Source organism: Leucoraja erinacea, chromosome 18, assembly GCF_028641065.1.
Source record: "Leucoraja erinacea ecotype New England chromosome 18, Leri_hhj_1, whole genome shotgun sequence".
Taxonomy (NCBI): Eukaryota; Metazoa; Chordata; class Chondrichthyes; order Rajiformes; family Rajidae; genus Leucoraja; species Leucoraja erinaceus.
In genome coordinates, this window is record NC_073394.1 from 9648335 (window position 1) to 9663825 (window position 15491).

At 38.0% G+C, this 15491-nt stretch overlaps 1 protein-coding gene across 2 annotated transcripts in view; it reads left to right on the forward strand.

Annotated features, from left to right (window-relative positions):
* LOC129705626 (doublecortin domain-containing protein 1-like) overlaps nucleotides 1–15491 on the forward strand; it is a 296861-nt gene that overhangs the window by 111391 nt on the left and 169979 nt on the right. For both annotated transcript variants that reach the window (XM_055649265.1, XM_055649266.1), the window contains 2 exons: nucleotides 10189–10281; nucleotides 14828–14998. In XM_055649265.1, the coding sequence (XP_055505240.1) occupies nucleotides 10189–10281; nucleotides 14828–14998 (264 nt within the window). The remainder of the gene's footprint in view (nucleotides 1–10188; nucleotides 10282–14827; nucleotides 14999–15491) is intronic.

The following is a 15491-nucleotide window of genomic DNA, read 5'->3' on the forward strand; positions in this document are numbered from 1 at the left end:
GATGCACATAATGGTTTCAGCATACAGAAATAATGTTTGACCTATCATATCCATGCTGGCTCTCTACTGGAACAACTCACTAATTTCACCCGTTGCTTTCTTACCCCCTTGCTTTTCTTCCCCTCCATTATATACCTGTAACTCCTCTGTGCCATAGAATGACACAGTGTGGAAACAGGCTCTTCAGCCCAACTTAGACAGGCCGACTAAATTATCTAATCGAGCTAGTCCCACTTGTCTGCTTCTGGCCCATATCCCTCCAAATCTTTCATATCCATGTACCTTTTAAATGTTGTAATTGTACCCACCTCCACCACTTCCTCTGGCAGCTTCTTCCACTGTCTGTGTGAAAACGATGTCCCTCTATGATGTTTTCTAATATAATATCAAAGTCCCACACCACCTTGGCCACGCTCTCATCTCACTGCTACCATTCACCATGACCCTGAGTTGTATGTTACTTAGCTAACTTCATATATATGTAATCAATGTTCTTTTGTGCCATGTTATTAAATATTACTGGCAAGTCTGTTATGTGGCATCATATCAAAAGCCTATTAAAGCTCCATATACACTCCATTATCTGTTTAATCCTCATCAAAATTCTATCAAATTGATTAAACAAATTGATTAAACAATCTGCCTTGACAAATCCTGGTATCCTTGGGGGTAATCCACTTTCCTCCAGGTGATCTTAAATCCTACTCAAGATCAATGTTTCTGAAAGCTTTCCCACCACTGTTTTTAGTTTAGTTTAGAAATACAGCGCGGAACCAGGTCCTTCGGCCCACCGAGTCCATGCCGACCAGTGATTCCCATACGCTAACACTATCCTACACACACTAGGGACAATTTATAATTTTACCAAGCCAATTAGCCTACAAACCTGTTTATCTTTGGCATGTGGATGGAAACCGTAGTTCTCGGAGAAAACCCACGCAGGTCACGGAGAGAACGTACAAACTCCGTACAGACAAGCACCTGTGGTCAGGATTGAACCCGGGACTCTGGCGCTGTAAGGCAGCAACTCTATCGCTGCACCACTGTACCACCCTCTGCCACTGCGCCACTGTGTTCAATGGTACTTTATTGTCACATGCACCTAGGTACCGTGAAATTATTTTTTTGCATGCAGTTCAGTAATAATCTTCCTATACAAAGGCACAATTATTCTTAAGTACAAGAGTGTAAAGGGCCTGTCCCACTTAGGCTATTTTTAGGCGACTGTCATAGTCGTAGCAGGTTGCCGAAAAACCGGCAACTGGACCCCCCGTCGACATAACATTTGTGATAGAATCATTAATTTAACAACAAAAAAAAAACGAAGTCAGCACCGGCGACAACCTACGTTAACCTGGCGACAACTACGACAGCACCTACGTCAGGAGAGGTCAAGCTGCGCTCAATGGCGTGAAACCCACTGTCGCCGACTGAAAAATTTTCAACATGTTGAAAATCCAGCAGCAACCAGAAAGATGCTACAACTCTTTGGGCGACTGAGGAGACTACTCACGACCATACAGGCGACACCCTGGCGGCCATGTGGTTTCAGCCTAGTCGCCTGTAGTCACCTAAAAAATAGCCTAAGTGGGAACAGGCCCTTAAGGATTGTGGATTCCACTGAGGCAGTACACTAGAGTCACCATGTTTTCAGCACCATCAAGTTCAAAGATGTTGAAGATGTAGAGTCTTAACTATTTATATCTTATTGTTTCTGCTTCACATCTTTACCAGTTCATCCAATGGGTGACTACAGTTTTGAATTCCTGCTGTATTTTTCCATATGCCCTGGTTTTGGTGGTGTGCATGTTTATTTCTAGAGAGGTATAAGTTGTTTAGGTCATTTCTAAACCAGAGTATGGAGGCAGTGGTTAGAAATGAAGCCCCGGCCTTTCTCTGACAATCTTGATTTGTTAATTAAACCTTGCATTGTGCATTAGCCCAAATGGATTATTTTGTTGGAGCTGGTCAGTTTGTTTAGTTTAACTTGTATTATATTAAACAGATTGAATAATCAATGTATTAAAACTAATCAAAATCTTCTTATATATTTTGAGAAATTCAAATACTATGTCTCTTTTTAAAATTTTACAAAATGTTATATTTTTTATATAACATGTGGCGATCTTTAATGATCTCTGGCTAAGGCTTGTTGTTACTGATATCCTATAGTGAATGCATCTTTTCTTCACTATTCCCAGTGGTAAATGTAAATTAGGAATATATCTTCAGACAGAGATCCATCATACCATTGTCCATCCATACATTGTATTACCTCAAAGAGTTTTCTTTCCAGAATGTCTATTGGATTCTGAGCATCATAACAGAATTTGATAAAACATGCATTAAATCCGTTATTTTTAATTCAATTTTTTTTTCAGTCATGAGACCTGTCAAAATGCTGAAAATGAGAGAAACATAGAAAATAGGTGCAGGAGGAGGCCATTTGGCCCTTTGAGCCAGCACCGCCATTCATTGTGATCATGGCTGATCATCCACAATCAGTAACCCGTGCCTGCCTTCTCGCCATATCCCTTGATTCCACTAGCCCCCAGAGTTCTATCTAACTCTCTTTTACATTAATCCAGTGAATTGGCCTCTACTGCCTTCTGTGGCAGAGAATTCCACAACTTCACAGCTCTCTGGGTGAAAACGTCTTTTCTCATCTCAGTTTTAAATGGCCTCCCCTTTATTCTTAATCTGTAGCCCCTGGTTCTGGACTCCCCCAACATTGGGAACATTTTTCCTGCATCTAGCTTTACCAGTCCTTTTATAATTTTATATGTTTCTATAAGATCGCCTCTCATCCTTCTAAATTCCAGTGAATACAAGCCAACTCTTTCCGATCTTTCCTCATATGACAGTCCCGCCATCCCAGGGATTAACCTTGTGAACCTACGCTGCACTGCCTCAATAGCAAGGATCTCCTTCCTCAAATGAAGATACCAAAACTGCACACAATACTCAGGATGTGGTCTCACCAGGGCCCTGTTCAACTGCAGAAGTATCTGTACTCAAATCCTCTTGTTATGAAGGCCAACTTTAGCTTTCTTCACTGCCTGTTGTACCTGCATGTTTACTTGTGACTGGTGTACAAGGACACTGAGGTCTCGTTGTACTTCCCTTTTTCCTAATCTGACACAGTTGAGATAATAATCTACCACCTTGTTCTTACCTCCAAAGTGGATAACCTCACATTTATCTACATTATATTGCATCTGCCATGCATCTGCCCACTCATCCAAACTATCCAAGTCACCCTGCAACCTACTAGCATCCCCTTCTCAGTTCACACTGCCACCGAGCTTTGTGTCATCTATAAATTTGCTCGTGTTACTTTTAATCCCATTATCTAAATCATTAATGTATATTGTAAATAGTTGCAGCCCCAGCACTGAGTTTTGTGGCACTCCACTTGCCACTGCCTGTCATTCTGATAGCGACCCGTTTATTCCTACTCTTTGTTTCCTGTCTGCCAACCAATTCTCCATCCATGTCAATAACCTCCCCCCAATACCATGTGCCCCAATTTTACACACTAATCTTCTGTGGGACCTTATCAAAGGCTTTCTGAAAGTCCAGATACACTAAGTATTGTTTAGTTTAAAAATCCAGCATGAAAATAGGCCCTTTGTCAACACCAACCTTCGATCACCCATTCACAGTAGTTCTATGTTATTCCATTTTCTCATCCACTCCCTGCACACTAAGAGGCTAATTAACCTACGAATCTGCCTGTATTTGGGATGTGGGAGGAAACTGGAGCACTCGAGAAAACTCACGCAGTCACCGGGTGAAATGTGCAAAGGTCAGAGAATGGTCAGGATCAAACCCAGATCTCTGGCACTTTGAGGCAGCAGCCCCACCGATGTGCCATCCTCAATGTACCTTAAAAACAGGTACAGTAACTGTATACATCAAGCATGAGTGTTCTAATTAATTGTATACAAGTGATAACAGCTACATATTATTAGCAAATGTTGGAGTCAATGCTTTTAACGTTAATGTTTCTTGAAGGTAAGTTCACTACTTAAAATTGCAGTTAAGCATCAAAAGATGCTCGGATAGCAGCACTTTTCATCTCAGTTGGTATGGCTGCAGTACCTAAGGCAGCTCTGAATGAATAATAAAGCAACCGTGTAAAACATCAGAAGCCGGGATTTGTCTATTTGAAATTAAAAAAAAGAAAAAATGCTGGAAATATTAAGGAGCTCAGTGCAGAGGAAAACAGAGTTCATATTTCAAACTAATAAACTTTCAGCAGAATCAGAAGCAGTAAGACATGAGCAGCTTTTAGGACGGCAGCGAGGCGAAGTGGTTTGGTTTGCTGCCTTACAGTGCCAGAAACCCAGGTTCAACCCTGATTGCGGGGGCTGTTTGTATGGAGTTTGTGCTTTCTCCCTGTGATCGCGTGGGTTTTCTCTGGGTGCTCTGGTTTTCTCCCACATTCCAAAGATGCACAGACTTGTAGGTTAATTGGCTTCTGTAAAATTGTAAATTGTCCTATGTATGTAGGATAGTGTTAGTGTGCGTGGTGATCGCTGGTCAGCATAGACTCAGTGGGCCGAAAGACCTGATTCCGCACTGTACCTCTAAAGTTTAAAGTCTAAAATAAAGACACAAAGTGCTGGAGTAACAGAGGGTCAAGCAGCATCTCAGAAGAACATGGATTGGTAACGTTTCTTTAGACAGCCCAACCCGAAACGTCACGTCCATATTTTCCAGTGATGCTGCCTGACTCGCTGAGTTACTCCAGCAATTTGTGTTCTTCTGTGTAAACCAGCATCTGCAGTTCCTTGTTTCTGCATGAGCAGCTTTTAAGTGGGTAGAGAACCAAAGAAAAGGGAGACATCAGTATTTATAAGGATGGTGAGAACATTGTTAATGGTACATGGCAAAATAAGGTGATGATAATAAGACATTTGCCTCTCAACCACACAAATCTAGGCAGAGGATGTTCCTTCTGTCTAAGTAAAGGAGAATCAGAGCCAATGGGCCTTGGGATTACATTACGCTGTCCACTGCAACAATTTAACATTATTTCTAAAGAAAACCTATTCTTAAAGTTCAAAGGCAGGTGCAGCTGACATTTACCAACCTGCTAAGTGGAGTATGTAAGTGATGTATGAAAGGTAAAATTGCTAGAAAATAAATAACCAAGTGAGGTTAATAATGTGAAAAGGCCTGAAATTAAACCATTATGCTAGCATGACAGCATTTGAACAAATTAGGTCCACGCTAGTTATGGAGGTATAAAAATTCTAAGTAGTAATAATCTTACAGAATATCTTTTATGCCTTGTAAAAAATTAATTTGGTATAATAAAGCAAAAGTTATATTAAAGTATAATTCTAATTAAATATTTTTTATCATGGGAAGAAAGTATTGGTACAAAGTAACATGGGCATCTTGTGAGGCCTTTGGAATAAAGGTGTTCCAATTGTAACACTAAAGGATAAAACTTTGCTTAGTATAACTTGGATTATATCCTTCCCTGTGTTATTGTTGTGTTGCTGAGAATGCATGATTAATGTCAAATGTCTTTGGAAGGTTTTAAATGAAAACCAGGAAATGCAATAATAGAAATCAGAAAACCCCTGTTATTGCCTGTGGAAAAACACATGCATGACTGTTCTGTAGAGGCTTATTTCATCTCTCGCCCTCTCTCTCTCCCTCTCTCCCTTTTCTCTCTTTCTCTCTCTCAGTTGTATAGATCCTTATGAAATAAAACATCACTAGGCATCAAGGAGATTACACTTCAGTACAGACTGTATTCTGTTGGAGGGAAATAAAGTTGTTTAGTGAACACCTGCCATGGTGTCAATAGAGAGGCTGTGAACTGAAATCACACCAAGCAGAAGAAGCTGATGAAGGGGTGCAGGTTTTCATGCTGCTAGCAGTCAGAATTTAAAGGGAGAATTGCTATTATAAAGCAGAGTTCATCAAAATATGCACTGGCAGACCAAAATTACACCTGGTGTTCTGCAGGAGTTAGGCTTTGTTCATGACCATTAGTCATTTTGCTTTACGATTCGTCAATATACGCTTGCCACTTGCTTCTTTCTATATGAGACTTCAGTCGGCTTTGATACTTTCACTTCGGTGGCAGGAAGTTGATTTTAAGCTCTGAAGTTTCCCTTTTCTGAGCATTTTGCTTTCCAGGTACAGACTTCAAGGTTAGACTCTGCAGGTAGACATCAATAGACACTTACAATTGCTAATTCATTGCTCTTATAGCCGCAGAGAATATTTTTACCAACAGTCTCTTCTCAGCAAAATAATTGATAATTTTTTTTTACAGCATTCTTTTCTGCAATATTTTAATTAAGGCTTTGCAACATATTTTAGAAAAATGAGTCCCTCTGTTGGACTGGTTAAAAAAAACATTAGTATGGACATTAAGCATTCTTCTGCACCTGAGCTAATATTCTAGGTTCAGTTAATTAATTAAATTAACATTATGTTTTGAGTGAAATATGTAAATTTGCCATTATGAATTCAATAATATTTCTAAGGCTGGGGTTTACTGACTGTTTCAAGATGTCATACTTAAGGGAAAGGGTTTTGAATTGGTCTTATGGTAAGCAGAAAATTAAGAATCTAATTGGTCATTTATAACATATGAATTGTAGTATTTACAATATAGTTTTGATATTCTACATGAGAATATCATATGGAAAGAAACAATTGGCAGAGCATATATGAACACAAAAAATCTAATGTTGCAATTGTTGAAGTAAATGGTAATACCTCAATGCAGAATTAAAGTCCTGGACTGCTTGTTACATTATGGCTGTGTGCCAACAGAAATCTGAGGGACTCGGGGTACTGTATTTGGATCGGAGCCTTTGATGTCCCAGGCTGCTGATTGTACCCATCACTGAAGAAAGATTTTAGTCAAAAGAATCAATCCATTGCTGCCTATCGATTGAAAGCATCACAGCTGCTTCTCATAAGTGAAGGAGAAGGGCTGGTTTCTATGGGGCAGGAATTACTTTTCGATTGCCAGTGCCTGGGTGTTGGTCCTCTCATTTGCTGTGCTACCTTTTCTGATCAATACCAAATCATCCACTGGGTAGTAATTAGCTTTTAGAGAAGCACTCAACAAAGATCTGTGGTGACTCTGATAGACTTCACCAGAAAAGGTCAGGCAAAATCAGCAGTGAACTAGAAGGTGATGGATAAAGAAAAAGACCCCTTGCCTGAGAAGTACTTAGCTCTTTTTTAATTACTGTAATTTTCAACAAAAGTAGGAGAGTGAGATGATGAAGTACAGCACTTTCCTCCCTGCTGTTCCTGATGAGGCTTGATAGTCCTCAAAATTACGCATTGACTCTCGTTGATTTCTCCCAGTGTTTAGTACTAATAACCTGTAGGGTCTTTTTTCTCTCTACCTCTCAGTCCTAGTGTCACTGCAGTAATTACACTGTGTGAAATCTGCACTGCAATCACAGCTGCCAACTCTAAGCTTCACAAGCTAGGTCAGACTTTATACTACAGAGGGAAAAAACAAGACCGACAGATAAGACAGAAAGGAGAGGAATTGTGTTTAGTTCAGAATTATCGTTTATTGGAACAGAAATCACCAGACTATACGTCGTTAAATGAAAATCTGTTACGTAATCTTTTTAATTAATTTCTCTTTAAGCTTTTATTTTCACTTGCACAACTTCCATTCAAATGTATTCTTGGGGGTTATTCAGCTATGTGAAAATCTACCATTCTTTTTATTTGTTATTTTCTGAGAATTAAATTAAACTTTCTTTCCCAGTTTTGCAAAAAATATACGTCAATAGTCACGATAATAATGCTAATAATGTGAAACAAAATAAAAATTATTCCAATTCGATCAAATTGCTTCTTAGTCTTGATTTCTCTACACCATTATTGAAAATATTTGCATATTGGGTTTTAGGATGTCTATGTAACAGCAAAATAGTCAGCCTCAAGAGAGGCATCATTCTATTTGCCTTTACCGCATCCGGCTGATTTTACCCTCCAGCTTGAGGCTGGAGGAGTGGTAGTAACGTTAAAAAATAGACTGTTCTAAAGTAGAAAGAGAGGAATCATTACTCAAAGAATTAAAATTGAGTTGGGTTACTCTCTTGAGTTTAATAAGGAATTTGTCCTACCAGGTTAATAAGCAAGTTGAATAATTCTGTAAGATTAACCATATGTAGGCTTTGCTTTTTTTTTTGTAAAGTATAAACCATTTAACACTAAAAACCTCTTACTTAAGCATAGATAATTTTGTTATTATCTCAGTAGTTTGCGGGAATTACTCTCCAGTCTGTAAATAGATGAGCAGCGGCCCTATGATTAGTATTGCTGAAAATCATAAGCAAGAACGTAAAAGATGATTCTGCCTTGTTGCTGCAGTGGGACATACACTTATATTTGAAACTTTCCAACAGCCCAACAGACATTGTGCATTTACATTCTGAACGGTAATCGATTCAGCCAGCAGCTATTGAAAGTGAACTGTCAAACTTCTCTTATTGTTGACATCACATACCAAAGTTTGGGACATTAATGCTATTTATAAACTATTTCAATAAAGTATTTTATTACATGAGCGTGAGGTATGTTTCTTTTAAGTGAATTTCTTGCTATTATAAGCATATCTGGTTATTTTGTTGATGAAATGTAGATTTCAACCTCAGGAAGGGAGTGTAGTGTTAGCGGTAAGTAGTTGTAATGGCACATCTAAAATCACTTGCTCACATTTAACAGTATATGTTCCGTGTAAATAAAAAAACAAATGGTTAAGCACTGTGTATGATGGTGGCAAGGTTTTTTTTTGGGTGGGGGGATCTCTAATCGGTCATTTCTCTTTCCCATACATAAACTCCAGCCAGTACCCGATAGAAACAAAAGGACCTCTCCCACTGCCTGAATATAGTGACACTCATTCTAAGAGGAGTGGGGCAGTTTTTTGTAAGCGCACTGCTTCAGACAAACAATAGCACACAATGAGTTATTGACTTGTTTATATATGGGTCTCTTTTCACTAACTAAATCTGACTCCCACAGTCTGGACAAATGATTGATTTCGCCGGTAGAATGGGAAGCCCTATGCGTTTAACTCTATAGTGTAAACTGTTTCTTCCCCATTTGTACACAGTGAATAGAAGCTTATTAAAATGCACTTTCCAAAAATACCTGCAGCTGGCCATTATGAGTGTGTTCTGTATATATAAATAAGTAATTTGTCCCAGTCTTTTGTATGGCAAGAGGGCATTGGAGTTTCATGTGGGTAGATATGAATGCTAGCATAATCAGTCTTTCATTCAATTGTGGCTGTTAATGTAAATGTATACATGATATGAAGTTCTTTTTCAAACAATTACATTCATATTACCTAACCGAAAGAAAATGAATTCCTCTGCCAAATTGTGTATCAAGAGGCAAATCCATTGAATTTCATGCTCACACCGATGAATGAGTTCCAGCAACATAAACCGTATCAGAGCATCATCCATTGAACACAAAATACTATTATGGTTTGGTGTAGCATAAAAACTGTTTGGTTTCTAAATAAATAAGAAGGGCTCTGGCTCATCCTTGCAGCTATATAGATCTGTGTAAAGCAAATAAAATTCACCTTATAGGAAGGTAATTTTTAGAGCAGAAACCTGTTGTATAAATAATTTACTTTTTAATGTGGATCTCATAATGAAGGAAATAGAATAGTATTTTAGGAGCTTTTTAGATTTTGAGAATTTGTTAGGTGTATGATTTAAATTACCCTCCATTCTCCAGTCCCACTCAATTAAATGTTGAACTTGTGATTAAGCAAATATTGTGCAAATATTTATTTTGCTATTTATTTCAATATTTAAACATTATCGGAAATTTAAAAGTCATTTTTTTTATCATGGGCATTAAAGGTTAAAAATAATAGCATGCTCATCATGACCGAATCCTTTGGAACAGTGTAAGAATAATCAAAGAAAATCACCTGGACACTGATCATTTTGTATTTGAAGATAATTGCCACAGTGGCAAATTTGTCGAAAAAAGATAAATTATTTCTGAATATTTCAAGGGATATCACCAAAATTTATTCAATGTGACAAAATAAGTAAACTTGCCAAAGGTAACTAAAATAGATATGACAAAGAGAATGTATCTAATTTTCAGGAAAATAGCTAAATATAAAATGTTAACATATTCTTTTCTTTTTAGGTATATCATGCCTTGAATGGATGCACAGGAAAGGTCACACACAAAAGCCTCCTCTCTATGACTACAGGAGAACTGTATAAAATAAGTGAAAATGTGAGCTTTGTTTTATTGCTCTTCTATTAAACGAATTAGAAAGTCGTCGGGCGGGGAAGGGGCAAAGAAGGAAATATCTGGGAAAAATGTAGCTTTGTCGCGCAAAGGAGAATCTGATTTTTGTTGTGCATCTTTCCTAATTCTGAAGAAATCGTATGGCATATGAAACCACGAAGAACATGGAGCTGGGCTTGTGGTTAACTCTAGGTTATTTGCAAGGGAGTTGGGGGGAGGTGGCTGGGTCTGAGCTGAGCTTTTCATGTGGCTGGCTGCCTTTGCACACAAACAGATTGAAATATGAACAGAGCTAGTTTTGTGGGGTCATGAAAGGCCAAGTTTTGTCTTTAACTCTATTCAGATAGCTTCAGTTTGTGGAGGCTAGTGGGGGTGGGGAAGATTCAGCCAGGAAGAGAATTCTTGATATTGTAGTTTATAGCCATTCAGCTGAGCTAATAGCAGCATTTTACCAGGAAGGAAGGAATACAATCTCACACAAAAACAATAACCAGGTGCAACATTAAGTCAATTGCATCAATAATTAATTGAATATTTCATCATTGACATGATCACATATTTATAAAATTGGAGTACAGGAACTATGAATTTTCCTTTAAAAAAAAACTAATTTGTTTGTGTTTTATATTGTTTTTGGTTTTACTTGCAAGCTTCTCAGCAACCCAGAATGAAATTATTTGAAGTCTTACAGTTTGTTAAAATGATATTCAAGGGCTTCTTAAAAAGAGTATGTGAAGTTTGAACAGTAACATGTTTAAATGTTATAAAACGAAACACGAGAAAGGATTGAGCAAGTAACTTGGGCATTTTTATGTTATTGGGGATTTATTCTGAATAATATACGGCACAATCATGAGAAATATAAAATGGTGAACCAATGGATATAAATACTTAATGTGTGGATCTGAAATTTTGCTCAAAACTAACTTAGCAGACTTGTTAGACCATTTAATGAACTTATGGCACTTCCAGACATTCTGGGCTTGTGTACTGATATCACATTGTAGCATTAAGGGCTGAGCACTTTGTTTTTGCAATTTAATTTAATGATTCAATTACATAAGTAAATTAAAACAAAGATAACCAAACAAACACAGCAATTTAAGGGGTTTTAGAAATATTCAAACAAATTTTGGTCATATATTAAACAGGGTAATAAAGGTCAGGCTTCTGACCAGTTCTTTCATAATCTAGGGTACTGTCTTGTTCGCCTCCATTCCATTGTGGACATTGGACAGAACTACATTCTGCACTCTGTATCTAACCCTCATCTATATCTGGAAGCAATGACTTCAGATACTGGTTTACCAAAACAGACATAAAGTGCTAGAGTAACAGCATTTCAGGCAGCATCTCTGGAGAACATGGATACATGATGTATTGAGTTGCAACCCTTCTTTAGACTGATTGTGCTTGGGGTGGGGGAAGGAAAGCTGGTAGAGAGCTTGGACAGGACAAAGCCTTACAAGTGATGGGTGGATACAAGTGAGGGGGATTTTTTGATAGGCTGATGATTGGACAAAGGACAGAGATGAAAAGGTAAGGATTGAAGAATTGTGAGTTGTGAAGCCAGAGAATGGAATATAGGTGGAAGGGGAGGGGGGGGGAGAAGAGGAGAGAAACAGGGGCGAGTCCAGGTGGGGTACATGTCAATAATAAACCTAAACTTAATCGTTTGTGGAGGTTCAAGTGATCTGATTTACATTGTTTTGCATGAGATAACCTTTTACCTCAAGGAGAGACAAACAGTATTGAAAATTTGATGTTTTTTATTTTATTTATCTAAAAGGTAATGATCTAAATTATTAAATGTTTGCATGTAGTTAGTGCATTTACATATCTTTTTGATAAACTTAACATTACATTGCCTGCAATAAAAGTAGTAAAACTATCACATGATTAATATTTTAAACTCAAAATTAACCATCTAAAATTCTGTTTAAAATTCATATCATGCATCATCAATTATAACAGTTACAATATGTATCATTTAAATATGTTTTAATATTTTGTAAACAGAGAAAAATAGTGACATCATGCAATGAAATATTTGGTTTACTTTCTGAGTTCTGAGGCTATAATGTTATTTTGTAAAATGATCCATTTTTCTAAAGATGTATTGTCAAGGTATTATGACTTTTTTTAATGAACTGACAATCTTAAACATAGCAATTTAAATACTAGTGCTGTGACTGATCATGCATGATACAAAGTACAAGTGTTGTGAATAGATCTGATTTCAACCATACATTAGAATCACAGAGTCATACTGCATGGAACCAGGCCCTGAGCCCAATGTCCATGCCAGTCAAGATGCCCCATCTATGTTAGTGCCACCTGCCTGCATTTGGCCCATATCCCTCTAAACCTTTCCTGTCCATGTATCCATCCCAATGTATTTTAGATACTACTTAGATCATATACTAAACAACCTGGAACAAAGCAAAACTCTCAACAAAATGCTTCAGACCCAATGGTGCTCCCAACAGTACAGATGTGATTTCTGTTTCATTTTCCATACTGTGCATTCCTAAGTGAGATTAGTGTAAATGAAAGGATGGTGGTTGTAGGGTCAGGCACACAGGGCACTGGATTAAATGTTTCCAAGCTCTCTGGACATTTGCAGCTAGCATGAGCTAGATTTGAACCAAGAACATCGTGCTTGAAAAGGCTGATCACAGAGTTGATTTTTAGAGGCTTGAGCTGCACACCAAACATATGAATGGTGGAATACACACCCAGAATGGTTAACACCAATTATGTAGGTGTGGGGAGCAGAGTGGGAAAGGGAAGCCTAGATGGTTGGTCAATCCACGGATATTAAGGATATTCAGCACCCAGGTAAACACCACAATTCTCGTACTAAGCTCCCTGGCTGTCAGGAGAGTGAAATAATTTGATGGCAAGGGTGGGAGATTACAGGGAAGGGGATGTTAGGAATATTTGTTCACTGGGATGTAGGGACACTGGAGGTGATATGAGTACTTGAGTGAGTGAGCCTGAGAGGAGAAAAATCGAATGTTTTCTTGTGAAGTTTCAAACTTAAAATCGGAACTCGTACAATAATTACTTGAAGTTATGGTGCCAGGACTTGATGGACCAATTTACAGGGAGAGTTGGACAGGCTGGGACTTTATTCCGTGGAATGTAAGAGACTGAGGGGTGATCTTACAGAGATGTTTAAGGTCACGAGGGCATAGATAGGGTGAATGCACTGTTTTTTTTCTAGGGTAATGGAATCACAAACTAGAGGGCACAGGTTTAAGGTGCGAGGGAAAGATTTAATAGGAACCTGAGAGGCAACTTTTTCCACACAGAGGGTGTGGGAATATGGAATGAGCTGCCAGAGGGAATGGTTGTGGCAGGTACTCCAAAACATTTGAAAAATATTTTGACAGGTGCATGGGTAGGAAAAGATTAGAGGGATATGGATCAAATGCGGGCACTGGTGTAGCTGGGCATTCTGGTCGGCATGGATGAATTGGTTTCATCAGGATTGCCTTGCTGTCAAGGGCAGTCATTCTCCAGGCACCACTGGAACTAAATTCTTTGGTCTGTGTTTAGATCATGTTTGTAACGAGTTCTGGAAGTGAGTGGTCCTGGAAAAAGCCAAATGTGGCAGTGGTGAACAGGTTATTTAAAAGTAAACAACCATGATTGTATCAAATGCTCTTTTCCTGCATCTATTTTCCAAATTCTTGAAATATATTTTCTTCCTTGATGTGATGCATCTTGGAGTAAAGTTTCTACTTAGTGGTCTAACGTGAGACCTATAGAAATAGGGGAAAGCCAAGGATCCACAAGTCCGTTATTATCTTTGTGAAAATGGTCGCAATGATCTTGACGTTTATCCAAAATGCTTCTTTGAGCAATCTTATGGCAACTACAGAATGAATGGATTATATGACACCAATATATTTTCATTGTGTTAATATCTCTGAAGGTAGAACAACAAAATACCAATTAACTCATTACATTTTATAGAATAAAAGTCACTTAAAAACTCAAATGTTGAACTTGGCAACATGTACATCAATGACTGGTCTGAAATTACATTTTGGAAATAATTCCAAACAGCCGAATATGAAAATATATTTAATTACCTATTTTTCTTTTAGGATTTAATGAAATCAATTTAGATTGCTCATATTGTATGTAGCAGGCATTAAAATATGAATCCATAGAATATTTTTTGTGACTGATATATCACAAATTAATAAGAGATGGAGTCAAAAGGAGTCAACATAAGGGACACAGCTATATAAAGGCACAAAATGCTGGAGTAATTTAGTGGGTCAAGCAGCATCTCTGGAGAACATAGATAGGTAGTTCAGGTCGAGACCCTTTTTCAGACTGAATCTGAAATATATATCATCCCTGGAGCTCATGTGAACCTTGGACCAGTGTCAAAAGATTTTCAGGTTCAAGTTGTTTAAAACTTTCTCAACAAAATAGCATCCAAATAATGCAATAGATGTGACTTCAATAATTACCCCTTTGTGAATGCATCTTACATTTTTAACCCCTTTAGCTGGACAACTTGATTGATGAACTGCGAGCTACTATCAAGAAATATAATAGTCAGCTCAGCAAACTCAGCCCACAATTACAAGCTGAAAAGGGACATTGCAGTGGCTTTGTGACACAGCACATTAAAAAGCTTCCAACAAACAGCACTCTCTCAAAAGGTCTGCAGATAAAAGTGGGTACCATTCATCTTGTTTTATTTATACATATATTTGTTCAGAAAGTGTCAGTTTCATGGGACATAGAAGAGTACAGAAGATAGGCATAAATAACTGGAGCAACTCAGTGGGTCAGACATCTCTGGAGAAAATGAATTAGTGACGTTTCAGGTCGAGAACTTTGTTTGACCTGAAATGTCACCTATTCCTTTTCTCCAGAGATGCTGCCTGACTCACTGAGTTACTCCAGTTTTTTGTGTCTATCATTGGTATAAACCAGCATCTGCAATTCCTTCCTGCACATAGAAAAGTACAGCATAAGAACAGGCCTTTAGGCCCACAATGCCTGTGCTGAACATGACAACATAATGTCTGTGACGATCGTGATGGAGCAATGAGTATAAAGAGCGAAGAAGTCATGATGTAGCTTTATTAGACTTTGGTTAGGCCATTTGAAGTATTACGTACAGTTCTGGTCGCTCCATTAAAGGAAGGGTGTGGAGGGTTTGG